At 64.9% G+C, this 25,165-nt stretch overlaps 1 protein-coding gene across 7 annotated transcripts in view; it reads left to right on the top strand.

Annotated features, from left to right (window-relative positions):
* Amph (amphiphysin) overlaps positions 1 to 25,165 on the top strand; it is a 61,380-nt gene that overhangs the window by 1,252 nt on the left and 34,963 nt on the right. Inside the window, exons 2-6 of one of the 7 annotated variants that reach the window (XM_037213499.1) lie at positions 17,490 to 17,625; positions 19,206 to 19,396; positions 22,488 to 22,687; positions 23,540 to 23,624; positions 24,472 to 24,599. The exons of 5 other annotated variants lie outside the window; for them this stretch is intronic. In XM_037213499.1, the coding sequence (XP_037069394.1) occupies positions 17,490 to 17,625; positions 19,206 to 19,396; positions 22,488 to 22,687; positions 23,540 to 23,624; positions 24,472 to 24,599 (740 nt within the window). The remainder of the gene's footprint in view (positions 1 to 17,489; positions 17,626 to 19,205; positions 19,397 to 22,487; positions 22,688 to 23,539; positions 23,625 to 24,471; positions 24,600 to 25,165) is intronic. One more of the 7 variants, XM_037213500.1, reaches the window with a different exon arrangement.

The raw sequence follows: 25,165 nt of genomic DNA, 5'->3' as shown, positions 1-25,165 counted from the left end.
TTCTGTAAGGGTTTTACTATTTCATACTTTGTATAATGGATCGTCTGCTGGTTTGCTCATCTGAAAGTAGATTACATGCTGCACCCAGCTGGTGAAGAAGTTCATTTTTTTAGCTTTCACATCGGAAATGGAACTTTATGCAATGTATGAAGCAAGCTGTCTTAAACCTGCAAGCAAGTTGAATGATGGCCTGATTTAGTTTCAAAGCAGCTGAGTTGTCTTTTGTTTGTCAAAATTGTCAAATTGTTTCTGGGATATCTTGCCTTAGCTGATAGCTAATGTAGTATTTGAACAAAATCAACAAAAATTGGTCTCATGTTGCCTTGTCTGCTGCTTCAGTTTGTGTCACTTGGCTTTAGTGGCTACATTTTTGTATTATAGCCAGTGTGAAGCCCATAGCCATCTTAAAATTTATAGGAACAAGATCACATAACCTGTATTTCCTTTGGCAGCATTCTGCTTCATTTGGTTTGCAATTTTGGGATGTGTCAGCAGTTTCCTGTGCAATATTTTCAAAGGCCTAATCAAGACCAGCTTGCACATATTTTGATTATGTGCATAGGATGGTAGTACCACATTTTAGAAAGTGCACTCATGTATGCAGTGGTCAACTCTTCACAATGTTATGTGCTGGACATGGCCAAAAATTTTACCATAAGCATGCTATGACATAAAAGGGGAGTCATCCAGGGCTTAGAAGTACTTACATAATTTTTCTTTGGTGCTGAGACATGCAGGTTAAGTGCCATATGCTGACTTGTCTTGAATTAAGCTATCAAGTCTTGCATTACAAGGAAAATGGTTAAGTTTCATGTGAGGTTTCTTGGTGATGATTTGGTGGCTATGTTTGATGTGATATGAGTCTTCCTGCTCCCCTAGGCCAGCTGAAACACTTTGCAATATTCAATGGTTAGTGTGCTTGTAAATCATTTTTGTTTTAGCTCTGGTTGCAGTAGCAAAATTAGAGTGGTCACTTATAGTTCTTGTCTGTTGACAGAGCTGTGCCAGTAAATGATGTCAAACTTCCCATTGTATTCATTTTTAGGCTTGCATAGGGTCTATAACTTTTCTGTCTGGTTTGTTCTGATTCCACCCTGATGTGAAATTTAAACTTTTGCTCTTGCATCAGAGACAATGGCTGGTTTAATCAATGCTTATGATGATGAACCACCTCATCTGATGAGGACTAGTGGTCCGCCTGCCGACTGAGAACGTTCGCGATCCGTCCAATGTCAGCGGCTTAACGGGGTCGTAATGGGGCTTTCAGCAGCCATGTGGTCCCATGACCAGTCCAGCCGGCGTCGCGCCCACCGGCCGTCCGCCCTGTCCACCCTGTCCACCCTGTCCACCCTGTCGGCCCGCCGTCTCCCCGCCGGCCGGCCGGCAGCCCTGTACGGGAGGGGGCGGTGCGCCGTCACGGTGGCGGGCGGCGCCGGCGGGACCGTGACCACCGCCGAGACCGGTTCACCTTGTATCGGGACGCGGCGCCGCCCGTATTTGGTCCGATGACGACGCCGCGCATGTGTGTGTGTGTGTGTGTGTGTGTGTGTGTATGTGTGTGACCGCTGCCGGCGAGCCGCCCGACCTTGCCTGCTGCTGGATGAGGGGCGGGGCCCGTCCCGAGTGGGCGGCGATGGGGAGGCGGCGGCGGGGCGCGTCACCTGTCCGGCCGGAGTGAACGGAGGGGCGTCGCTGGGTTCTGAGAACAAAACGGCTTGCGGTTAGCCGGGGGGATGTAGACAGTGATCCCTGATTCGAATCACTGTGAGAAACAATCTGGTATCATTCGAAATTGGGATGAATCATGCTGGTTTCCAGTCTGGTCGCTGATGAGGCTGCTGTATTACCAGGGATTATATTTACGTCTAGGGTTGAGTTTAGTCGCAATGACCATTTCTAGCCAAATAGATTATTTGTTGACTCGCTAATGGTTCCACCTTGCAGCTATTGGTTTGGCCAGTATCCTGAGAGATTTTCACGGACAGCCTGCAGCCAAGTTCGAGTGTCCCATACCGTTGCTGATGTACCCTGGATTCTCCATTATTTGTACTGAGGGGGAGGCAATGCGTCAGAGAGCGCCACTTCGCCTCGTCAGCATTGATCCTTGACCGGTCCAGCTGTTTGCCTTGTTATGTTGGCGCACGCGGTGAACTGCGGATCTGGACTGTTTTTAGACGGCGCTTTGGCAGAGGCGACTTTGTCCTTCTGGAACGTCTGCCGCCTCGCACATATACGCAAATATTATCGCGTGCAATGCTTTTAAGCTGCAGGAAAGCGTGAGAAGAAGCGCGCCCGCGATTCAATTTGTGGCGTCCCGTCTGTTGGCGGCGGCCCGCCGGGCGGATGGACGATGCGTGCCGAGCTGGTGGCTGGCGGCCGCGCTGCCCGCTGCACGTGCCGCCGTGACTATCGACCGCCCGCCCCGCGGAAGCAATCGGCGGCTATTTTATCGTCGGATGACATCTGAGATCGGCTGACGCCGCTCGCACTGGCTAATGACGTCTAAATGGGGCCGGGCTGTCGAACGCCAGCAGGGTCGTGTCCGCCGTCGAAACAGAGCCGCCATCGGCGTGTTGGTGTCGTATGGAGCGGGCCTGGCGGGGCGGTCGCGCGGCCGGGACTCGTGATGTGGCGCGGCGGTGCCAGGTCACGCGACGGCGGCCGGTCGTGGTGGCGTGGCTGCCGGGTCAGCCCAGCCCCCGGGCGCGGGGTACGGGCCGGCCGCCGCCCTGGCAGCGCCGGCTGCCTCCAAGGCTGCCGGCCGGCCGGCGCCGCCGGATTCTTGATTGTCGTCCAACGACAACAGCCGGCCGCGGCCGGCCGGCTGAGGTGTCCCATTGTCGCCCAGTGCTGCCGAGGGCGGCCTGACGGGCCCGCCGCTGGGTCGGGCCGGGCCCTGCCACCGCCGCCGCCGCGCGGTCCCCACCCCCGCCCCCCGCCCCCCTCGGTCCCACCTGTGCGGCTGGCGTGCGCTGGCGGCGGGCTGCGCGGGCGGCCGCGGCCGGCGCTGGGAGAGCTGCCAGCGGCCGGCCGGCGCCGCTGGCAGCCGGACGCGCCGCGGCGACCTCGGCTGTGGCGGCGGGCAGCGCGGCTCCGGCCCCGGCCTCGCTCCACGCGTCATCCCTGCTACTCGCGGCAGAACGTCCCCCGTGGCAGCCGGCAGGGCTATGCGGCCCAGCTCTGGGCGCTCAGCTCAGCTTCCCGCCACACGTCACCGACTCCCCGCCGGCGTAATGGCGTTGGGGACAGTTTTCCGCCGGTGATCCTCATCAGGGGTCAGGGTGAACTCGAACACTTACCCTACATTGTGTCCAGACCGCGCCAGCACACCGGTGGTCTTATCTCGTCGGCCAGCGGCTAGTTTTTTGTGTCTCTTGCCTCCAACAGTCGAGAAGTTTTCCCGGTGGGTGCAGGTGCCGACCCTGTGTTGATAACCCGGGAGCGGCGCCGCCCATACGCGCCTGAGAGCTCATACCTCGCCAGCGGGCTGCGCCGGCAGCGCCGCCACGCGCAGGGCGGTACAGGTGACAGGTGAGCGGCGTCCGACTCGGCCGCCGGCTCCGGGTGATGTCAGCGGCCGCTGACTCAGCCCGGCCCCGCTGGGGCCGGCGCCGACAGCGCCCGGCGGCGGGCCGCTCGCCGACGCTCCCTCCTGCCGCCTGGCCGCCGCCGAAGCTCGCCTGAGCGCTAACGCGGTCCGACCACGACGCGGCCCGCTATGCGTGGCGGCGCCGTGGTCCGCGTGGCCTCATCGCCGGCGATCGCCGCCGGCCCGCTGCAACGGCTGGCGGCACATGGACGGCCCGGCCGAGCTGCGCAGTTTGCCGGCCGGTGGGCGGGCCTGCCCGGCCGGTGGGGGGCTCGGCCGGCGCCACTGTTTACCTCAGACAGCTCGAGCGCCGCCGGTCGAGCTGAGCCCGTTCGTGGCCTCTCGGGGCGCAGTCCCGGAAGCGAGGAGAGGGGGTCAGGAAGCGGTGAGCGGCCGGCTGTGCGCCTGCGGACGGCCGGCAGGCCGGAGTCTCACATCATGCCCCTGGCGAAATGCTCCGGGGGACGGCGGACGGCTAGAGGAGCGCCGGCCGGCCATACGCTTCCGGTCGGCTCTCGATCTGGGCCGTGCTCTCGGCTGCCGCACGCCGGCCGCTGCGCGCTGCCGTCCGCTCTACCGGCGGCGGAGGCGGCTCGTTAGGCGGCCGGCCGGCCGGACCGGTCCGGCGCCGCTGCCGGCCGCCGGCGCCGCCGCCGCCGTGTACGCGCCGCGAACCGGTCCGCGGCGGCGCGCTGCAGCGCCGCGCCATGTACGGCGCGGCGTGGCGCGGCACCTCCACGTGCGGGCCACGGCCTGGCCGCGCCGCCGCCGCCCCCGGCGACCGTCCGACTCGGCCGGCCGGCAGACGGCGGCGCTGAAGTGGGCAGCGGAGCTGACTCCGGGACGTGGGGCTTAGTCGGGCTTAGGCGTTGTCAGTATGGTGGCAGGTTGCGGAGGTGCGATGGAATGCGGGTGTCTTTTTGGAATGGTGTTATGGATGCGTTCTAGATGACATTGGTGTGTCCCTGTGTCACGCTGTGTTCGGCCGCACTGTTTATCCGTCCAGCTGTCAGTTTTGGAATAGTCGTGATGATCTGGAGAATTGCACACGTCTCGGTCTGTCCGGTCCGGCCTCGCTGCACCCTGTTCATCACGTGGGCGCGTGATGAGGCTCGATAGCCAGTCTACGCCCGGTGAGGCCCTGCAGCATGAGTTTTACCCAGGAAGTCGACACGGCCGGCGGCGCCAGCGGCGTGGGCTGGCTGGGCAGCGGGCAGCGCCAGCGCGCCGGCGGCCCTTGGTCGGAGCCCGGGCCTTCTCTCGCCGGATGCCGGCACGTCTCGGTCTGCAGCGGCGGCGCTGGCGGCGCATACCGACCCGGTTCTCCTCGCCGAGCGGCGTGGCCGGCCGGCTTCTCACCAGCGCCGTCCGGTTTCCGGCGTCGGCCGACATCCGACGGTTAGGTCGGACAGTGGTGACACCGGAATGAGCGGGTATAGCGCATGGGGGTAGTGAATGGCGTGGTTTTTTGATCCAGGGGCCGATAAAAGCACTACAAATACTTAGGTGGCATTGGAGTGGGCAGCGTGCTGTCCTGTGGCGGTCTCCCCGTGGTGACGCTGAAGCCAGAGCGGTGGGAGGCGGCTGCGCCACGAGGGGTGCCAGGACGTAGCTCGGACCGCCGCCGCTTGTGCGCCGCTCCGTCTGATGCTGGGTGTGACGGACAGACTGGACGGCTGGTTGCGGCCGGCTGACAGGCGCGCGCCCAACAGCGCGCCGTCGACCGCCGGGTGGGACGCGTTAGCGTCTGGTTAGTGCGGCTCCGGCCTGGTGATGGACGGGTTCGCAGTGCCGTCCGTCATGCGGCTCCGTGCGGCCGCCGCTGCCGGCCGGGAGCGCGGGCTGCGCCGCCCCACCGGTCGGTTGGTCGGCCGCGGGACTCGGCGGGGCGCGGCCGGGCCCCGGGATACCCGGTGGACGGACATCTCGCTGCGGGGGCGCGGCAGCGGATGGCGGGAGCAGGTTCGACTGTTAGCTCGAGATCGCTGGTTGTACACTTGTTACCGACTGTGTTCCGGCCTTCCCGCGGTAATCTGCGTGAGAAATTTTTGGCGGCTAATGACATGTGGCATAGTCCTATGTTCCGTGGAATTATTATTAATTATTGTTGGGCTCCTCGCCGCACTAGCTCCGCCCTGCTGTCTGGCTCGGCCCCGGCCAGCGATTACATTCAAGGGCTGTGCGTTCCGGCAAGCTACGACACTGGGGAGACCAGGTTGCAGGCTGCCGCAGCCGCTGGCAGTGGGCTAGGCCTGGCGGTCAGCGGGCGCGGGCTTTGTGTGAAGGTCGCGGAGCTCTGGGACCGCTCGGCGGGCCGTCGCCGCCGCCGCTCCCCGGCGCAGAGTTTTCCGGTCAGGAGTCCGTCGCCAACTGTCGCGCCGTGATGATGTATGGAGACGGATCAAAGGCTGGGGCTTCGTGTCATCCCTGTTAGCGCGCAGCTGCTGGCGGCGTCAGCACCGGGTAACGGTTGGGCGGGCGCAGTGGCGCGCCACACCTGTACACCGGCGCCGAGCTGCTGCCGCCGTCTGGCCTGCCGGCGCGCCGAGACTCGCCGCTTGCCCGCCGACTGCCGCTCGGAGCCCAGGCTAGCTAGCACCGGGGCGCGTTGAGCTCGTGTCGGGCCGGGGGCGGGCCGGCTCGGTCTGTCCGCCCCGCGCGCGGGTGGAGTGCCGCCCGCGTCGCCGGCTCGCCCCCCGCCCTGACCACGGCCGAGCGAGGTGGCGTGTCGCGGTGTGGACTGCCCAGCGCGCCGCGCTCGGCTGCGGCTGGCGTGTCGGCGCCGCTGACGGCGCTCCGCCCGCGGCGTGACCCCCGGTCACCGGACGCCGCCCCGGCCGGACGGCCCGCCCTCTGTAATGGAAAACGCGCCTCTGGGTGGGCTGTGTTTCCCCATGCACGTGAGCGCACGCGCGACTTTCACCTGCGCGAAATGGAGCTGGCATGGCGGCCGCGAGATGCCGCCCGAGCGGCTTGTCACTGCGTTCGGCTGACAGCGGCCACGCGGTCGGCGCAGAGTTGAACCCTGGCGTGGGCGGCCCGTCAGCGTCCCGGTGTCCCGCTCGGCCGGCGGCCGCCGCGGGGTCCGCAGAGGACTCGACCCTAGCGTGGGCGGCCTGTCGGCGCCTCGGGGTCCGCAGAGGACTGGACCATAGCGTGGGCGGCCCGTCGGCGCCTCGGTGTCCCGCTCGGCCGGCGGCCGCCGCGGGGTCCGCAGAGGACTCGACCCTAGCGTGGGCGGCCTGTCGGCGCCTCGGTGTCCCTCTCGGTCGGCGGCCGCCGCGGGGTCCGCAGAGGACTGGACCCTAGCGTGGGCGGCCCGTCGGCGCCTCGGTGTCCCTCTCGGCCGGCGGCCGCCGCGGGGTCCGCAGAGGACTCGACCCTAGCGTGGGCGGCCTGTCGGCGCCTCGGTGTCCCGCTCGGCCGGCGGCCGCCGCGGGGTCCGCAGAGGACTCGACCCTAGCGTGGGCGGCCTGTCGGCGCCTCGGTGTCCCTCTCGGTCGGCGGCCGCCGCGGGGTCCGCAGAGGACTCGACCCTAGCGTGGGCGACCTGTCGGCGCCTCGGTGTCCCGCTCGGCCGGCCGACCAGGGCCGGGTTTGCGGCCGGCGCACACGCCAGGCGCGCTCCTGCGCGCCCCCGTGCTACGGCGGCCGCATACCAATGACGGGTGGCTCTCCGGAGGGCTCCACCCGTGCAGCGGGCTGCGTCGGCGTCCTCCAAGGCTGTGCGGCCACTGCGCTGGTGCTGAGCGGCACGGATTCGAGCACTACACGCTGATGTCGCGATAACGTCCTACCTTTGTACCCACCGAAGCCGATTATTAGGGAGTCGGCTCCTGCTCGCCTAACCCAAGACTCTTAAGTGTCATCGTGTCAGCTTCACGTGGATTGGGCTCAAGTGGTCGGAGCCGACTCCACCCACATTTAACCACAGCCATGCTCTGCAGACGGCAGAGCGCTGCAGCTCCCCCCCCCCCCCTCGGGGTCATCCACCCGCGCGGCGCCATGCAGCTGGTCGGGCAGCGGCCTTCCTGGGACCGGTTACTTCGCCGGATTATTTACAGCCGAGCCGGCCGTGCCGTGGACGCCAGTCGGCACGTGCGTGGAGCTATGCGCCCGGCCGCCGAGCGGTGGCGGTGAGTGCGCGGTCACGGCGGCGGGGCCCGGCGGCGCGCTTCGGACGGCCCGGCTGTCGGAGGCGTGGGGCGCCGAACCGACGCCGGGCCGGCGTGGGACTGGGAGAGCCGCGGGGAGGCGCGCGCTAGGCGCCGGCATGCTCCGTGCCCAGCGACGGCCGCTCAGGCTGTCGGGGTGCAGTCCTAGCTGTGGGCAGCCGCTCCTGCTGTGGGGCGTGCGCTTCTCATTTACGGAGTCTGTTCGTTTCGTGGAGTCCGCTGCAGCCGTGAAGTTTATTGCGGCCGTGGGAGGTCTAACCCAGCCTGGAGTCCTCCCCGGCTGCGTGGTGTTACCTGCAGCTGCACGGGCTCGGCCTGGGTCGTCGATAGCGGGGCGGCGGCCGCGTGTGGGAGCCGGCGAGGTCAGCGAGGCGTCCCCCGTCGCGACGTCAAGGACGCACGGTGTCGGCCGCCCTGCCCATCGGTCCCCGCCGTCGCCGCCCCCGCCCGGCGCCGGACGTTGGCCGCTGGTGGCGCACCCTCTGTGGGAGGACCGCGCCGATGACCGCGCGCGTGGCGCGCGCGGCAGGCTTTCCATGGCCCTTCCCAGTCGCCCCATGTGTACACACCCGGAGCACATCCCATGTGTGCTGATCCCGACGAGGGTCATTGCATGGGGCCGAGGCTGCCTTGTGTCTATGTCCTGTGTCTCTGCTTCGTCCGGTGTCTGCTTCGTCCGGTGTCTGCTTCGTCCGGTGTCTCTGCTCCGTCCGGTGTCTGCTCCGTCCGGTGTCTCTGCTTCATCCGGTGTCTCTGCTCCGTCTGGTGTCTGCTTCGTCCGGTGTCTCTGCTTCGTCCGGTGTGTCTGCTTCGTCCGGTGTCTCTGCTCCGTCCGGTGTCTGCTTCGTCCGGTGTCTCTGCTTCGTCCGGTGTCTCTGCTCCGTCCGGTGTCTCTGCTTCGTCCGGTGTCTCTGCTCCGTCCGGTGTCGACCCGCCGTTTCCCTGGGCGCGGCTTAGCGTCCTTGCACGCACAGCACCCTGAACGGGCTGCGTTCACCGTCCTGCCCCGTCAGCGTCCACGCCGCGAGCCGTTCGTGTCCTGTCCCACCTCGCGAGCCGCATCCCCGTGCTAACAGCAGCCCGGCGTGTCAGTCCGGGCGGCGGCAGCTCGGCCCGGCCGCCGCCCGGGTCGTGTTTACGTTCCGGTGGCCGGGCCGCTGTGGGCGCTCCTATCAACGGCCTAATCGGGCGGCGGCGAGACTGCACGTCGGGGCCGGGCCGCGGACGTGCCGTTTGGAGCGCGGCGCCCGGCGCTTTGGTCCGGCCGCGTCTGGCGCTGTGGTCCGGCCACGTCTGGCGCTGTGGTCCGGCCACGCCTGACGCTGTGGTCCGGCTATGCCTAGCCCAGCTCCGGCGCTGTGGTCCGGCCACGCCTGGCGCTGTGGTCCGGCTATGCCTGGCCCAGCTCCGGCGCTGTGGTTCAGCCACGTCTGGCGCTGTGGTCCGGCCACGTCCGGCGCTGTGGTCCGGCCATGCCTGGCGCAGCTCCGGCGCTCGTAGGCGTTCTCAGCGCGAGCCCTCTCCCGTCGATGCGTCGCCGTCCGGCGTGCTGCGCTCGTCGCCGCCCTGTGCGGTTACAGTGGGCTCATCGCGACGCCTGTGGCGGTGTTACATCGGGTGTTTTGTGACGTATGCGTCGGTGCCAATGGGATCTGCTTGGCGGTTATGGGGCCGCGAGGATGGCCGGAGCCTGAGCGAGCCGCCAAGCGCGCTGGGGCGCCGGGACTGCCAGCGCATCATGATGCACCTCCGCGGGACGTCAGTTCCACACACACTAGTCTAGTCGAGTTCTCGCTGTTTCCCAGCACAGGGTTCACTACGTGATATGAATCGACGTTTGCTTCCCGTTGTCAGTAATGAGTGGCGTTTTCGTGCTCTTGGAGGGGGAGCATTATCGGTATTCCTGGCTGAAGACGGCCTTTCGCTGCATGTGCCTGTGCCGTGACGCGGAGGGGCTTCGGCACGCACCCCTCGCCTGACGAGAAGTGGGGCGCCGGCCGTGGCGTACCGCGGCGGCGGCACAGACGGACGTGCTGCGCTCCCTCGCGGGTGTGTGGGTACGTCAGCCTCCGTGGGTGCCGTTTGGACTCGCCCCACTATCCGTGCACCCGATAGCGGACCGGCTGCAGCTGGATCCCGCTGCGTTCGGAATAATTGGGTGCAGCCGGCGGCGGCCGGCCCCCGAACTTGGCATAACACCCACCCGGCGCCTCCGCGGCCAAGATTTAAAAATATTGTGAAGTTGACGCGAGCGGCGGCGGCGTCGCCCGGCCGGTCGGTCGGCCGTGGTCGGATCGCTGCCGGGCCGCCGCCGCGTACGATGTGAGCTCGCACAGCGCCGGTCACAGCTCGCACAGCGCGGCTCACACAGCTCTGTTCAGTACATCGGCCGCGGCTGAGCTCAGGTCGGCTCTCAGGACGTGTCTCGGCGCGCCAGCCTGGCGACAGACAGACCGGCAGCATGACCGGCCTCTCGCGTCCCCTGCTGCTCCAGCCTGGCGACAGACAGACCGGCAGCGTGACGGGCCTCTCGCGTCTCTTGCTGCTCCAGCCTGGCGACAGACAGGCCGGCAGCGTGACTGGCCTCTCGCGTCTCCTGCTGCTCCAGCCTGGCGACAGACAGACCGGCAGCGTGACGGGCTTCTCGCGTCTCCTGCTGCAGCGTGACGGGCCTCTCGCGTCTCCTGCTGCGCCACAACGGGTCACACGGCGCCGTGCGCTGTGGTGGCGGCGGGTCGGACCATTCGTTCAGCGCAACACGGACATTGTGCTGGAGCCGCTTGAAGTGCGGGTCCTGAGGCGGCGCGCCGTAAGCAGCTTTGATGGTATTCGACCAGCGGCTTTTGCGCCGCACAGCTCCTCAGCTCGGAGGCCGCCAGTCGCACGCGGGAGGTGTGTAACTCCTTCAGGAGCCTGGCAGAGCCTATGGCAGCTCTCGGTTCCAGTAGACTTTGCGTTTAGCTCCAGTGTGCGAGGAGGGGACTGCAGTGTAACTTTATGGGGTCAGGCGGAAATGAACTGACCGGGAAAGGAAAGATGGTGAGGAAACGCTGGTATTCCCACCGCACATCCTAGTTCGGACGGTTCGTACCGGTCACCGGTCCAATTCCGTGTGTCGATGCTGGGAAGCGGTCGCGGCACTTCCGGCGCGCAGGGCTCAGCTCGGGGTCTGACGCGACCCGCGCGCGGGTCAGGGCCGTGTCGGGCGCTGCGCGTGCCGGGGCGTGCGCCAGAGAGTTATCAGGGTGCCGCCTTCCATGGCGTCCTGTCCACCCGACCCGCGCGGCGCAGGGTTTTTGCCGGGCTCGCGCGTCGGTGGGCTGACGTAGACCTGAGAACGCCCAGCGGCGGTGCAGTGCGCGTGATTTACAGCCTCCACCCGTGTCGTTGGCTCAGCACTAATTGCGATAGCGTGTGGTAGGCGGGCTTTAGGAGGCAGGTGATGGGCAGCCCTGTGCTCGTCGTTTCAATCTGCGGCGTGAGTCGACTAACGTATGGATACTTGTTCCCGTCGTGTCCGACACGGCATGTGTATATCTTGGTGTCATTCATCCCTTCTCGTGCCGGTATTGGCGCCGGAGCCTGGGACCTCCCTGCGCGCCCGTCAGACGCCGGTCCTTCGGACCACCGGCTGAGACCATACTGTTCCGCTTCGTTGGCCGGCCCTCTGAGCCGACTGGACGAGCGGACCCGGGGTGCCGGGCGGTCCCGTGTCGGCCGACCGTTGACATACCAGGCCGGGCCGGGCGGGCCGGGCCGGGCCGGGCCGGGCCGGGCCGGGCGGGCCCCGCCAGCCGGGCGTTACCGAGAGCCTCTGCTGGTCTCGGTTCATCGCGCCGCCGCCGCCGCCGCCGCCCTGCGCTCTGGTGCGGGCCTGTGGGAAGGCGCCTCGCTGCGATGCGGACGGATGCGGGCTCACCGTCCGTGGTCCCGGACTGATGTCCGTTAGGCGGGGCCAGGCGGCCCGCTGTCGTTCGCTCCACTGCCCTGCGCGTGCGTCCCACCGCCCTCCGCATGCCTTACATGCACGACTCCTGCAAACAGTCCTGCGCAACCGAGCCCGCTGGTTTGTGACCAGTTTCTGCACCGCACTCGGTTGGATCGAAGGTCAGGCACTGGTATTGCCCCCGCGCGACGGGCCGACGTGCCTGCTGTGCCCGCCCGACGGGCCGGCGTGGCCGGGCGCCTCCGGACCGCCAGCTGGACCGCCGGGAGAGAGCGGAGATCGCTGCGGAGAGCGGAGATGGCTATCGCGTCCGGCCGGCGAAAGCTGCGCTCAAGTGGGCGCGGCAGAGCTGCCAAATTTGGCCGCCGCCTCCGCCGGTCGGCCATCAGCTGACTAATTGTCGGGCGGGCCACGCCGCCGCTGCGCCGCCGGGACGGCGTCGACGGGGCGGGCCAGCTCTCGAGCGGCGCCCCTTGAGACTGGGCTCCAGAGGGCCTGCTGCTGAAAACAATGACCACATGCCGCCGCACGGCAGCTCCTATGGGCAGTGGCCGTCAATTTGTGACGCATCACGCGCCGGTTGCATGGCGTTGGATGGCCCCGCAGCGGTGTGCAGTCGGACCCAGTCACTGGCGTCACCGCCGCGCATCGCTCAGGTCCAGGCCGGTGTGGCGGCGCCGCGACAGCGGCCGCCCTCGCTTTCATTTCCTCGGTCGGCGCCACAAGGTCGCGGCACCGTCCTGCCGGGCGGTGTGGGCGGCAGGCCCCGCCTCGGGCCGTGTCCCGGGCTCGAGACGCGGCGGCGTGGGCCGTCGTCCCGGCCGCTCTCCCCTGCCGGCTGCCGGGACGGTCACCCCGATCGTCACGCCGTGGACTGGCAGCCGGGCTCGAACCGCGCTCTCTGCACCCCTCGCTGTCCAGTGAGCCTGGCATCGCAGTCTCCAGCGCCGGTCGGCTCGCGCCCCGCTTGGTCCCGATGCGGCGCAAGGTCGGCGGCTCGCTGACGATCCGCTGTGTCGGCGGCGGCGCCGGTGCGCGCCGGCCGGCCAGCCCCGAGCCGCGCGACCTCTGGCCGACGGCGGACGTCACAGAGCCGACGCCGGAATGCAGCGAGGGCGGACGGGCCAGAGCGGCGACGGCGCCGCTCTGCTGCCCGGGGCCGGGGCAGGAACGGGGGCGGGGCAGGGGGACCGGCTCAGCCGCCGGCGGCCGGCTCTCCGTCGCTGGCTCGTGGTCGTCACGCCACATCCTTCCGGCCGGCGTGCTACGGCGCCGCTGCTCCGGTTGTAGGCTCTACATTCGGCCGGGCTGACTGACTGTACCGGGGGAACTGAAACAGGCGTGTGATCCCTATGTTGGGCGCGTCGGACTCCCGCGTGCGGGCCCGGGTTCGTGTCCCGGTTGCGCTATGGCTCCTGAACGCTAACATGGCCAAGACATTTTCTGGCGCCCCTTAACAAGAGCGTGACGACGTTTGTCGCGTTCCTTTAAAAAGGGGGAAAATGATATGTTGGGAGGGTACGTTTGGGATATAAGGGTATATCCGTATTTTGGTAGGGCGCATTGCGGATAGTTTTTGCTGAAGCCGCGCGGTGAATGTTGTATACCGTGTTAGAGCCAGTTTGAATGCCCGCGGTTGTTGTATGCCGTTTTGACAGCCTCACAGACGCTATCAGCAGCGTCAGCTGTCTTGCATTGCAGCTGCGAGCGGCATCGGTTATGTTTTGTATTATCATTGTCACTGGGCTTTACGACGCAACCAGCTGCTGAGGCTATGTGGCGTGGCCTGCCTCCCAACTTGGCACGAAGGGCGGGCACCGTGGGGCGTTTGGTATGTCATGACCTTCAGGTTTAGCTGTGTGACGTGTACGGTCCGCTCACCCTTCATTAATGAGCGATCTTCAGGTTTAGTTGTGTGACGTGTACAGTCCGCTCACCCTTCATTAATGAGCGATCTTCAGGTTTAGTTGTGTGACGTGTACAGTCCGCTCACCCTTCATTAATGAGCGATCTTCAGGTTTAGCGGTGTGGCGTGTACAGTCCGCTCACCCTTCATTAATGAGCGATCTTCAGGTTTAGCGGTGTGGCGTGTACAGTCCGCTCACCCTTCATTAATGAGCGGCTCAATAAATGAGCGTGTGTATTCGAAGAAAAAACTCGCAGTCAGTCTCTGCGGCCAGGTGGTGTGTGTTAATGGGCGATGCCTGTGAATGCTATAACATCGATGTGTTTGATCTTCGCAACCCATAATATGGACCATAATTAAATACCTCCAACCTGCCGCGATTCCAACAGAAGTCATCAGTGCTCCTTTACTCCGCTTTGAAGCGCGCATCTCAGATTCGACGAACTGCCTGTGGAGTGATGTGGCCGCCAGAACAGATCTGACGGGGTGGGCGATCACGGCTCCCGGGGCTACCGGGTGATTCATGCGCCAAGTGCGCACAATTCGCCAGATCGCCCGCCACTACCTGTGAGTCAGACGTCATTTAGCGCAGACCTCGGACAGGCGTCATTTAACGCAGCGCGGGGCGGTGGGCTACCTGCGAACCTGTGATCGCGGCAGCATTGCAGCACTGTACAGGAGGCGAGCTGATTACGGTACCAGTAATACAGACGCACACTCCGTAAGTGTGAGTTAATGTAACGGCCGCAGCTGCTGGAGTCCGATGAAAGGCTGCACGACATGTTTCGGTCCTGGTGGCTGGTCCATGTGGCCGGCCGGTTTTTTAGCTTTGGGGCGTAGAGATTAGTGGCCTAGAAATGCCAGTGTCGACTGAGAGTACACTGAATGGCAGTCCAGACCGGAACGGGCCTTCCATACCTTAGTAACTGGCGTGGACGTCCCGGGCTGGCTCTGAAGTAGGTCAGTGGCGGCCTGGGAGTGGAGCGGACGCTCACAGGGGCGTGTCGGTGGCGAAGGGGTCGGCCGGCGCCGACACGCTGCAGCAGGTGCTGCTCGGGGTCAGGAAATACGGCGCGGCGAGCTTCCGACAGCCGCCCGCCACGCCGAGCATGCCACGTGTTGCCCAGGCGCTCAAATGCCAGGCACTGGTATGCCGGTGGCAATTTTACAGGCTCAACAAGCAGGCTTTGCCATTAATCATGCTAAGTAACTGAGATTATTATATACGAAATCCACATGATCTGTGGGAGCTCTGGGCCTCCTGTCCGTTGCTAGTCATCGCAGGATCTGGATCTTGGATACATCCGACAGAGGCTGGTCTCTTCTGTAGGATGTTGCTCGCGGGTGTAACGTGGTGGTTTGGCCTTGGTTGTCATGCGCACGTCGGGTAGGGAGCGTGACCACCACTGTGGTGAGTGTGTTTCGGATCTCCGCGACGCTTGAGAAGCCCGGGCTAAAACCGCGCTGGGACCTTATGAAACAGCATGAGAGCGGACTAGTCACGCGGACCATTGAGGCGTGGTTTCGTCCTTGCATTCTATCTGATGTCGGATATAGTACCTTAGCCTAATCCGTCCCATTGTTTGTAAGAAGCGTACTGCGATTGCAAAGAGAACAGTTCGCATGGCAGTTCCACTCATTCACTGCGGACGTGAGTGCCCACCGATAAATTCACGCGAGCCCGTCAGCATGGCTGTGCCCTGTAGCAGATCGCAGCTCGTCAGCATGGTTGTGCCCTGCAGTAGATCGCAGCACGTCAGCATGGCTGTGTCCTGCAGCAGATCGCAGCCCGTCAGCACGGCTGTGTCCTGCAGCAGACCGCAGCCCGTGTGGGAGCCGCCGTTCGGCGGAGCCGCGGAGCCGGTCTCCTAGCAGATCGGACTAGTGCACTCGTACGCGACGGAGACCCATGTGTGCGGCTGCACTCCAGACAACTGCGCAGCGGGCCGGCGGAAGGCGTTGTGTGCAGAGGGCGACGGATCGCGCCGGCTCGCGGCGGCGCGCGCCCCCAGACACGTACAGAGAAGCGGCACGTTTGTGCACTGACGGATCCAGAACGTCCAGGGGCACCGGGTGTGCCTGCTTACCGTCACGGGGCTCCGGACAGTGTACGATGCCCCCGTCCGTGTCCGTTTTGGCCGCTGAACTGTGCGCTGTCTTAAGCTGTCTTGACTGGATCTCACACCTGAAGCTGCCATGCTCTGTAATATTGGCTGACTTTCTCAGCTCAGTTTTGTTTCTCCGGAGCCCCTGCTGCTTCAGCGACCCAAACAGCCCGGATGATCGTGGGACTCGTGTGGTCTAGAGGCAAACGGGAAACAGATCATCCCGGTCGAATTCCCGGCCGCGTCGGCCCGACTGGCGATGAATCTGCTGGCCAGGCCGCGAAGGCTGCAACACTACTACACTAGTGCTACTGCACTGTAAACACCGCCCCCCCCCCCCCCCCCCCCACAACAGAAAACTGGCAGCTTGCCGTCAGTGCCCTCAACGCTGTTACAAGGCGCTATATGCCGGCTGAGTGGTAGCAGGTGTGAGACCAGGAAAGCGGTAGGAATGGGTTGAATGCCATCAAGCACAATATAGGCCACTGGGTATCCTATTACTGACAGATTGGAGTAGACATCACTCCGACTCACCTCCGCTTTGGTCACGCGTACAGCACCCACGGGTTTGGGCTGTGCGGCACAGCGGATGGCCGCATGTGCAGACGATACTGGCGAATGTTATTGGTGGATCACGCACTGATTGCACCTTGTTCAGATCAGTAAGGCAGAGGTTCTTCGACTGTCACGTGACGCTGATGTCCCTGATAGGTGAGGCACCCGAGCTTGAACTTTCCGCCATAACACAGTTCTTTGTGTGGTGGGACTGGATATGACCCCCCCCCCCCCCTCCCGTCACAGGTGGTCGCTTAAAAGGATAATGAATGAATACTTGCGGCTGTCGCCATGCGCTGACCTTCGGGCCAGGTGCGGTCTCTAGGTCGTGACCTCGCTGCTTTTAAGCGGTGACATTCAGCCGGTGTCACGTAATTGCTGCGCGAAATGGCGCTAGCAGCCGAAGTGCTGTTGAAAATAAAAACAATCATTATCATCATCGGTGACAGCCGCGGTCGGCGGTCACGTGGCACGAACGGGCCGCGGTCGAGCGGAGACCAGCGCCACGGGGCCGTGGGGAGGGCTCCGCTGAGGCCTGTCCGGGTCCTGGGGCTGGGTGTCGTCGTGTCGTGCCATTCTGCGAAGGTGGCCGCGATCGGAGAGCCGCGCGAGCTGGTGCTGATGGGTTGACCTGAGCCGACGCGCACCTCGCTGTCCGCTGACCGCGCCTCGGTCTGTTGGCTGATAGGGCTGGCCTGTGGTGGGCGCCGGTGTCCGTGAAGGCAGCCACTGACAGGGAGACAACTGGCAGCGGTCGGCAGCCGCTCGCGTTCGCTGTGACCGAACCGGTGCTAACCCGCCGTCTGTCTGTGGCTGAACCGGTGCTAACCAACCGTCCGTATGTAACCGAACCGGTACTAACCCGCCGTCTGCCTGTAGCCGACCCAGTGCTAGCCCGCCGTCCGCCTATAACCGAACCGGTACTAGCCCGCCGTCTGCCTGTAACCGAACCGGTACTAGCCCGCCGTCCGCCTGTAACCGAACCGGTGCTGACCCACCGTCCGCCTGTGACCGAACCAGTGCTGACCCACCGTCCGCCTGTAACCGAACCGGTGCTGACCCACCGTCCGCCCGTGACCGAACCGGTGCTGACCCACCGTCCGCCTGTAACCGACCCAGTGCTAACCCGCCGTCTGCCTGTAACCGAACCGCTGCTGACCCACCGTCTGCCTGTGACCGAACCAGTGCTAACCCACCGCTCGGTCTGTTGCAGATCCTCCAGAACCTGGGCAAGGCCGACAGGACCACAGATGAGGTGTTCGATGACTATGTGCACAACTTCAGCAGGCAGCAGGGCCAGGCCACCCGACTGCAGAAGGAGATGAGCAACTACGTCCGCTGCGCCCGAGGTGCGTACCGCGCGCCGTCGTACTCCTGTGATGTCACGCGGAAGGGGAGGTGATGCCGCCGGACTGACCGGGCCGGGGGGAATGCTGGAAAGGGACGTGCCTCTAGTGTTAACAGACTGGCGAGATGGTGTGGCGACAGAAGCATTGCAACGGCTCTGCTTCCGGAAGCTGCGCTGTGTTCGGGGCGTTCACAGTGTACAGGAGACCCGTGGCGTTCAGCGTGGCTCTGTGCTGGGCCGGCCACCGTGCCCCCGCCCGGTCCCGCTGGCCGCCTGCAAGAGTTCCGCACACCGTGCGCGCGGCCAACCGTAAACGGCTGGCCGTAGTCCGTCCTGCCGCTGGCGCTCCCTTATCGTACCGGGACCGGTGGATCTGCGGGTCGCTGACGGCGGTGGGGGGGGGGGGGGGGGGCAGTCGAAGCAACCCCAATCCCGGGCCACCGTCCAGGGGGCACACGCACTCATACACACCGGAGCCGGCCAGCCTGGCGGCTCGTGGAGTGCCGCCTGGCGTCCGACAGACATGCCGGACGCGCCGCACCATCGGTGGCTGCCAGCGAACGGCGCCGAGCCCGGCCGCCGCGTGCTGCGCCGGGTCCGGCTGACGCTCGCGTCGCCGTGTAATTGTCCAATCGGTCGCGCTTGGCTGGCCCGGCCCGAGTCAGATGCGCTCCGGCTGGCGGCGGCCGTCTCTCGTCGCCCCCGCGTCCGTGCCGCCGCTGTGGCGGCCTCGGACGCGCAGGGGCTGGACCTGCAGGACGGGGCGTTGGCGTTGTGCCGGCGCGTGAACACGTCGCTTGCTGCAGGCTCCGCCGCCCGGCGCTGTCACGAAACACCGAACGGCGTCGAAATTGGCCGGAACGCGGCGCGTTTATGGGTGGCATTGTTTTGCCGACGTGATGCTGATAAACGCCCGTTTTTCCCCGCATGTTTGTTTTTGTTCACCTTCCGTGGCCACCTCTTTCAATGCACTGTTTACTGGCTGTGACGGTGGTTGATTGCAGCGGTCATTGCTTTTGGCGCCGTCCCCTGTACGCTAGCCGCGTGCGCCGGTCGTGAGGCAGCACCCCTGCATGAAGATGTGGCCGGGGGCGCGCCGCGGTGGCGGGCTGTGACGCCGCGCCCGGCCGGCCGGTCGCGCCGGGAGCTGGCGGCGCCGGTCGGACGGGCGGCGCCGCAGAGATCCCGTCCCTGCACCGCACCCTTGCTAGACGCGGGTTGTTCTGACAGCCATGGGTGCCTGGGGTGCGTTGTCTCGTTCGTGCAGCACCGGCGCCGGGCCCGCACCGGGTCACCACGGCCGCGTGCGGCAGTCATGCCCCTGACCTCCTGTTGTATGCGCTTGTGCCCCGTGCTGTATGAATGCCGGGCCCGCCGACACCTGCAGTCGATGGCAGCTGTGCATTCCCTCCGGTGCGTGTCATTGTCCCCTGGTGGCAGCCATACGGGTGTTTTTGTGCACGAACTTGTCCGCTGCGCGACAATACAGACTGCTGGGCACGGTGCCTCGCGCCCTGTTGTGCAGCGACACCGCCGGCTTGACGTGCCGGAGGTAGATGACCTGCGTGCGCCGTCCCGCAGCGATGCAGGCGGCCAACAAATCGATGATGGACACCATCTACGACATGTACGAGCCGGAGTGGTCCGACCGCGAGCGGCTGGAGAGGCAGGCGCGCGAGCTGGAGCTGCTGTGGGCCGACTACTGCCACAAGCTGTCCGACCAAGTTCTGGAGCCGCTCAACACGTACGCCTCGCAGTTCCCCGAAGTGCGGGTACGTGTGCTGGGCAGCAGCGGGAGGGGGGGGGGGGCGTGACCCCGGGGTCGGTGGGCGTGGCGTTCCGCCGCGCGGCGGTGTCAGCACGGGCAGGCAGCCCGGAACGGGCCCGCCACGCGGCGCTGTACCGGGGCCGTGCGCGCCGAGCGGCTGGTTCCGTCGACGGACGGCGTGAGGGGCGGGGCACCAGGCTGCGATAAGCGGTCACACGAGCGGCTGTTGACCAGCGAGGCGGCCGCCCCGTAAGGGAACTGGTCCGATGGCTGTCGCAGGAGCAGGCCGGCCAGGGTGACCTGGCACCGCTCGGCTGCGGCCGGTCTGCGTCAGCCGGCTCACGATCAGCGAGGCGCGTGCTGGCTGTTTCGTGTTCAGTAAGCTGCTGAGCGTTTTTGCTGTTAAGGTTCGTTATGGCAGGCAGGAATTCGAAGTTTTCTCATTTCGTTTCAATGACTGGCACTCGGCCTGGTCTGGAATGTGTCGTGCCTCAGGGTCACAACCAGCAGGTGTCGGCGCGTGCTGGAGCTGCGCCTGCTCGGAGACGGCGCCGGCGGTTTGTGCTCGCCCCCAGTCATGGGCTGCTCATTGAGATTCAGTGGGGGCATCGATACACGTTTCACACATCACAGGAGGACTTCATCCGAATTTCTCTCCGACTGGTTTGTGATCGGGGCCGTGGCCGATGTTCCCGATAACGACGACTAGTTCGCCCGCTGCCCCAGATGCCGGAGCACGCATGGTCGTCGTACTGCGAAAGCCCTAAGTCCTGATTAACACGTTTTCGGAACCAAAAAGTTGATTGTTATCTTTTTCGTGCAGGCATGTGGTTAGGTAAGTTACGGGTTATTATTTCGCATCGTTAATCAATGCTTGGGGTCTTTTGTAAAGACAATAAAAAGCAAGTCCGCGAAAAATGCCAGACGGTAAGCAACTTGCATAAAATGGCAGGATGCTAGGCGAGCGATGCTCTGGTGGTCGCGTCGCTTCTAAGAAGCATTGCCGTTGACATCGTCACGATCCGAGCTGTGCCGGGGCGACCAGCACCAGCGCCGGCGGCTGTTTGTGGGCGGCTGTTTTTGTGACCGGAGCTGCCGTCTCTCGGCAGAGCGTGCGCCACCCCGGCGTCGCGCTCCGGGCTGGCTGAGCCGAAACAGATGGCGGTCGCTTTGTGTCGGCAGCCCTTGGACCCGGTCGTGCCGGCAGAATGCGGCGTGGAACGGCGCGGCGGCGGCGAAATCGAAAGTGTCTCGGACGGCTGCCAGCTGGCGGCGGGGGCTGCCAGCCCGGGCGGGCCGGTCGGCTCAGCTGGGCTCCGAAGGGCCCCGCAGGCTCCCGTCGGCCGCCTGCCGGGCCCGGGTCGGCCCAGCGTCGGGCCCAGGGACCATTCCAGGGCTCGGGTCCGAACGTGGCGGCGCTCAGGCGGACTCGGCCAGCGGCTGAGCGGACCACGGCGGGTGTACAGCTGAAGGTGCTGGCCTTCTGGCAGACTCGCGTGGTGATCGCCCCGTCGGCTCGCCAGCAGTCCCTCCCGGCCAGCGGCCGAGCGGGCCACGGCGGGTGTACAGCTGAGGGTGCTGGCCTTCTGGCAGACTCGCGTGGTGATCGCCCTGTCGGCTCGCCAGCCGTCCCTCCCGTCGTTCGGCCGGACGCGCTGACATTCAGACCGGCTTACCACCCCGGTCTGCTTCCCGGGGCCCGTGCCAAATGTCTAGCTTGGGAATGCGGTTCGTCGGGTGAGCTCAGGCAAAACTCCAGGTCCCCGGCGACTTCCCTGTCCCTCCCAGATGCTAAAGCGAACGCAAATGGGTAAAATGTCCGCTATTAAACTAGATGTATGCTCGGTGACAGTATGGCTTGGATTTGACGCCAGTACTGTATGTGGCCTTTCCCAGCCGGTGGGACAGAGCAACGGGTCGGGAGACAGGCTGTCAGTCTTTCCGTAAGATCATGTGAGCAGCTTGCTAAAGCTGCACGGAAATCTCGCACCGCTCTCGTTCTGTCTGTATTGACCTGCGCGCATCACTCGTCGCGGCTCGTGAGAGATGACCTGAAAAATGCGTACGTTACTGAGTCAAACAAGCCGCACCTGGGCGCCTCGCCAGTACCCCGCAGACTACAGCACGGCACGTGTTCGGCCTGCCGCGTGGTGGGGTGCGGGTGCCGGTCAGCGGCTGGTCTGGGTCGGTCGCTGGCCGCCCCGGCTGGCGTCGGACGGTGGCTGACGGCGCGTGATGACCAGGCAGTCACGGCCGGCGCGGCGGCCGTGCGTCAGTGCGGCGGGACGCTGTTTGGCTTGGGTCGTCGCCGAATCGGCCGACGCGGCCACTCCGATGCAGTCGGACAGCCCCCAATGTGTGGGCCCGTGATTGAACCTCACGCCATCGGCTCTTGATCGGATGACGCCATCGGCTCTTGATCGGATGACGTCATCGGCCCTCGATCGGATGACGCCATCGGCCCTCGATCGCATGACGCCATCGGCTCTCGATCGGATGACGCCGGTCGGCCCTCGATCGGATGACGCCGGTCGGCCCTCGATCGGATGATGCCATCGGTCCTCGATCGGACGACGCCATCGGTTCTCGATCGGATGACGCCGGTCGGCCCTCGATCGGATGACGCCGGTCGGCCCTCGATCGGATGACGCCGGTCGGCCCGCAACGTCGGCGTGTGGCGGGGCCGACGGGGCAGCGCCGTGGTGGCCGTTCACGTCGCTGGCAGTTCAGTGCCCCTCGGGCAGCGATCACACTCAGTGTGTAGACGATACCCTACCAACGCATACGGGTGGAGGAGATGCCGTGGCTGTGAAATCTGGTGGCGAGGAAGGACATCAGTTTGGACAAGAAGCTTTCATTATTAGTCATGTCATTCTTGTCTTCATAAAAGGTAGTCATGCATTCATCCAGTCACAGTTGTATGTAATTTCTTTCGGCTGTGTCCACTCGGCTTTGAGGGAATCGCCCGCCTTATATGGATACGCCAGGCTCATATGTCGCACGAGTTTCCATGTGAACAGCTGTTGAACATAACCGACGTCTTGTGTTGCCTGTGTCCCGCCGTTGCCCTGGGACGCCTCTCCGTCTGCTGACAGAGGAAGGTTGAAAAGCGGGGTCGGAAGCTGGTCGACTACGACAGCCACCGGCACAACTACGAGGCGCTGCAGAACAACACCAAGAAGCGGGACCAGGCCAAGATCACCAAGCAGCACGAGGTGCTGGAGGAGGCGCGCCGTACCTTCGAGCTGATGAACAACGAGCTGTACGACGAGCTGCCCGCACTCTACGACTCTAGGTATGGTGCACACGCTCTGTGGTATTATAGGTGCGAACAGGGCCTCCACCAAAACACCAGTTGTGAGACGCCCCTCCCTCGAGACTACGGTTATGAGGGGCGCGTCCTGTCTGGGAAACCACAGATGGGGGACCCACGCCCTGTTGTTTACTAGGTTGGAGCAGGTGGGCCTCCAGAGACTCGGACCCGCGCTCCGTGTTTTAGATGTACCCTATCTGAGATCGGTGTTTGCGCCGCCTCATCGCCGAGCCTGGAGGCGGTCTCTGTACCTTCTGGAACCCCTGGTGTGCTGCACTGCACGCTCCATAGCACCCCTGGCGGTAAATGTGCCTCTCCTGGTCTCAGCAGGAGTCGACCCTCTCCGGGACTCCGGCGGTGGGCTGGGGCTCTCAGAGAGCCCTCTGCCGTCCAGGCTTTGAAACTCCATCCGTGAACTGATAACTTGGCTTACCCGCTAGAGGGGGTAGCAATGGCTCAGATCAAACGGATCTGCGATGTAGTTGTGCCTTTCTCCTGTCACCAGCTCCAGCGAGTTCAGTTTATCAAATGGCCACCGTGTCGTTTAGAGCAGTTGTCGTGCACCAGTGTACCCCCCCCCCCCCCCCCTTATGTATGAGAACGCTTTCTGAAGCTCTGGTTGCTTGACGAAGCCTCTTGGTTGACGTCATTGGGGCTTCACGGCGCTCTCAGTAGCTTAGACCATATGGTGTCGCCTGCCTCTCGCCCTGGCAGGAAGGGCGGGCACCGCGGGGAATCAAACTCCGTACTTCTGGTCTCCCAGAGGCGCCGATGAAGCCTCGCTGCTGTACGTCGGCCTGACGCGATAGTGAGCCGCCCGCCGTTCCGTTTCAGAATACCGTTCCTCGTGTCGAACATGCAGACGCTGTTCATGGCGGAGCACAACTTCCAGTCGGAGGCTGCCAAGGTATCGCTGCATGTGAGCTATACCCTTCCCCCGCTGTCTGGTGGCGTGCCGTGGTGTGCCGGTGCCTCTGTTTCTTCAGGCTGCCTCGCTCCCTCGGTGCACTCATGACCCTCCTCTGGAGCCGGCGCGTGCCTGGCGGACCCGTAACCCTGGCGCTGCTGACGAGCAGGGCGCGCCGCGGAGGTGGTGGTGGTGGCTCTCTGACCCCCCGACAGCGTTGCGTGTCACCGGCCGGCGCCACGGTGGCCGCCTCCTCCGGGGCGCCGCTGCCGCCGACAACATGGAGTGCGGCGCCGCTCGCCCCCCGGTCGGGATCGTGTCAGCTGGCGGCCGCGGACGGTGCGACCGGAGCGCACCCGGCCCGGCCCGGCCGCCCGGTGTAGAGGTGGCGGCGGAGGTCCCCCCGCAGGTGGAGTGGGCATGGAGCTGTGGCGCCTGGATCGGCAGCATGCCCAGCCTCCGGGGCGGGTCGCGCCGGCGGCGGTGCGGTCTGTGGTGACCCGTCGCGTCACCCGCTTCGGCACTCCGCCCCGGGTCTGTCAGACCCAAGTCTCGTGCTCTGGAATGGTTTATTGACTGCCGCCTCTCGCTCTCTTTGCATCCTGCGCCGTAAACTGTGCTGGCTGCTTATTCATCAGCAACTTGTCAATGCCTTGCACCATTGTGTAAGACTTCTGCTGGCTTTTGGGCTTTCCCCGGCGGTCTCCACTGCCTCGCGCGCCTTTGGTCTGGGCTTGCGTCCTGCCTGGTCACGTGCGCGTGCCGTACTGTTCGTGTGCGGGTGGCCGGCCTGCCGACCGGCGAGCGGGCGCGGTGACGACCCCCACTCGGGGCCTCAGCGGACGCACCACCCTTGCAGGTCCAGCTGGAGCTGGAGGCTGTGATGGACGAGCTGCAGAAGGACTCGAGCACGGGCAAGTACACGACCCGACGGAACGCGCCCAAGTCGCCTAAGTCGCCGACGGCGCCCACCCCGGCGTCGCCCACGTGAGTGCCCGCCTGCCGTGGTCGGCCCGTGAGTCTGCTCGGCCGCCGGCGCCCCATAGCGGTACTAATCGCTGTGTTAGAGACGGACTCATACTTAACTGTCGCTCAGTCTTTGGCCCTCTCCTCAACCGCATGAGTCGCGCGTTTGGTCTGCACTCGGCTTGTACAGTGTTTTCCGTTGGCCGCGCGCCTTGCCGTGCCCGCCTCAGTTCATGCCTGCGGTCTTGCCTGTCGACCTCTGTTCCGTTTGGCAGCCTTTCTGCGGCGGACACCTCCGTGGACTCGCCCGTGTTGCCGTGGTGCGCACCCGTCCCGTCCCGTCCCGTCCCGTCTCGTCTCGTCTCGTCCCGTATCGTCCCGTATCGTCCCGTATCGTGCCGTGTGTCCGCACCGCCCGCCCCCGGTGGCCGCCGCTGGGGGCCGAGGCGGCGTCTCGTCGTCGTCCCGCCCGCAGCACTGTCGACGTCGGGCCGCCGCTGGCCGCCGCCTTCTCAGTCACGCTCTCCGTAGTTGGCCGTGAGAGTCTTTCTAGTGTTCTGTCGGTGTGGCTTCTGTCTTCTCTTCGT

The sequence above is a fragment of the Pollicipes pollicipes genome, unplaced genomic scaffold (genome assembly GCF_011947565.3).
Source record: "Pollicipes pollicipes isolate AB1234 unplaced genomic scaffold, Ppol_2.1 Scaffold_3087;HRSCAF=3621_pilon_pilon_pilon, whole genome shotgun sequence".
Taxonomy (NCBI): Eukaryota; Metazoa; Arthropoda; class Thecostraca; order Pollicipedomorpha; family Pollicipedidae; genus Pollicipes; species Pollicipes pollicipes.
Note: the sequence above shows the minus strand (reverse complement) of the source record. Positions and strands in the feature narration are given on the sequence as shown.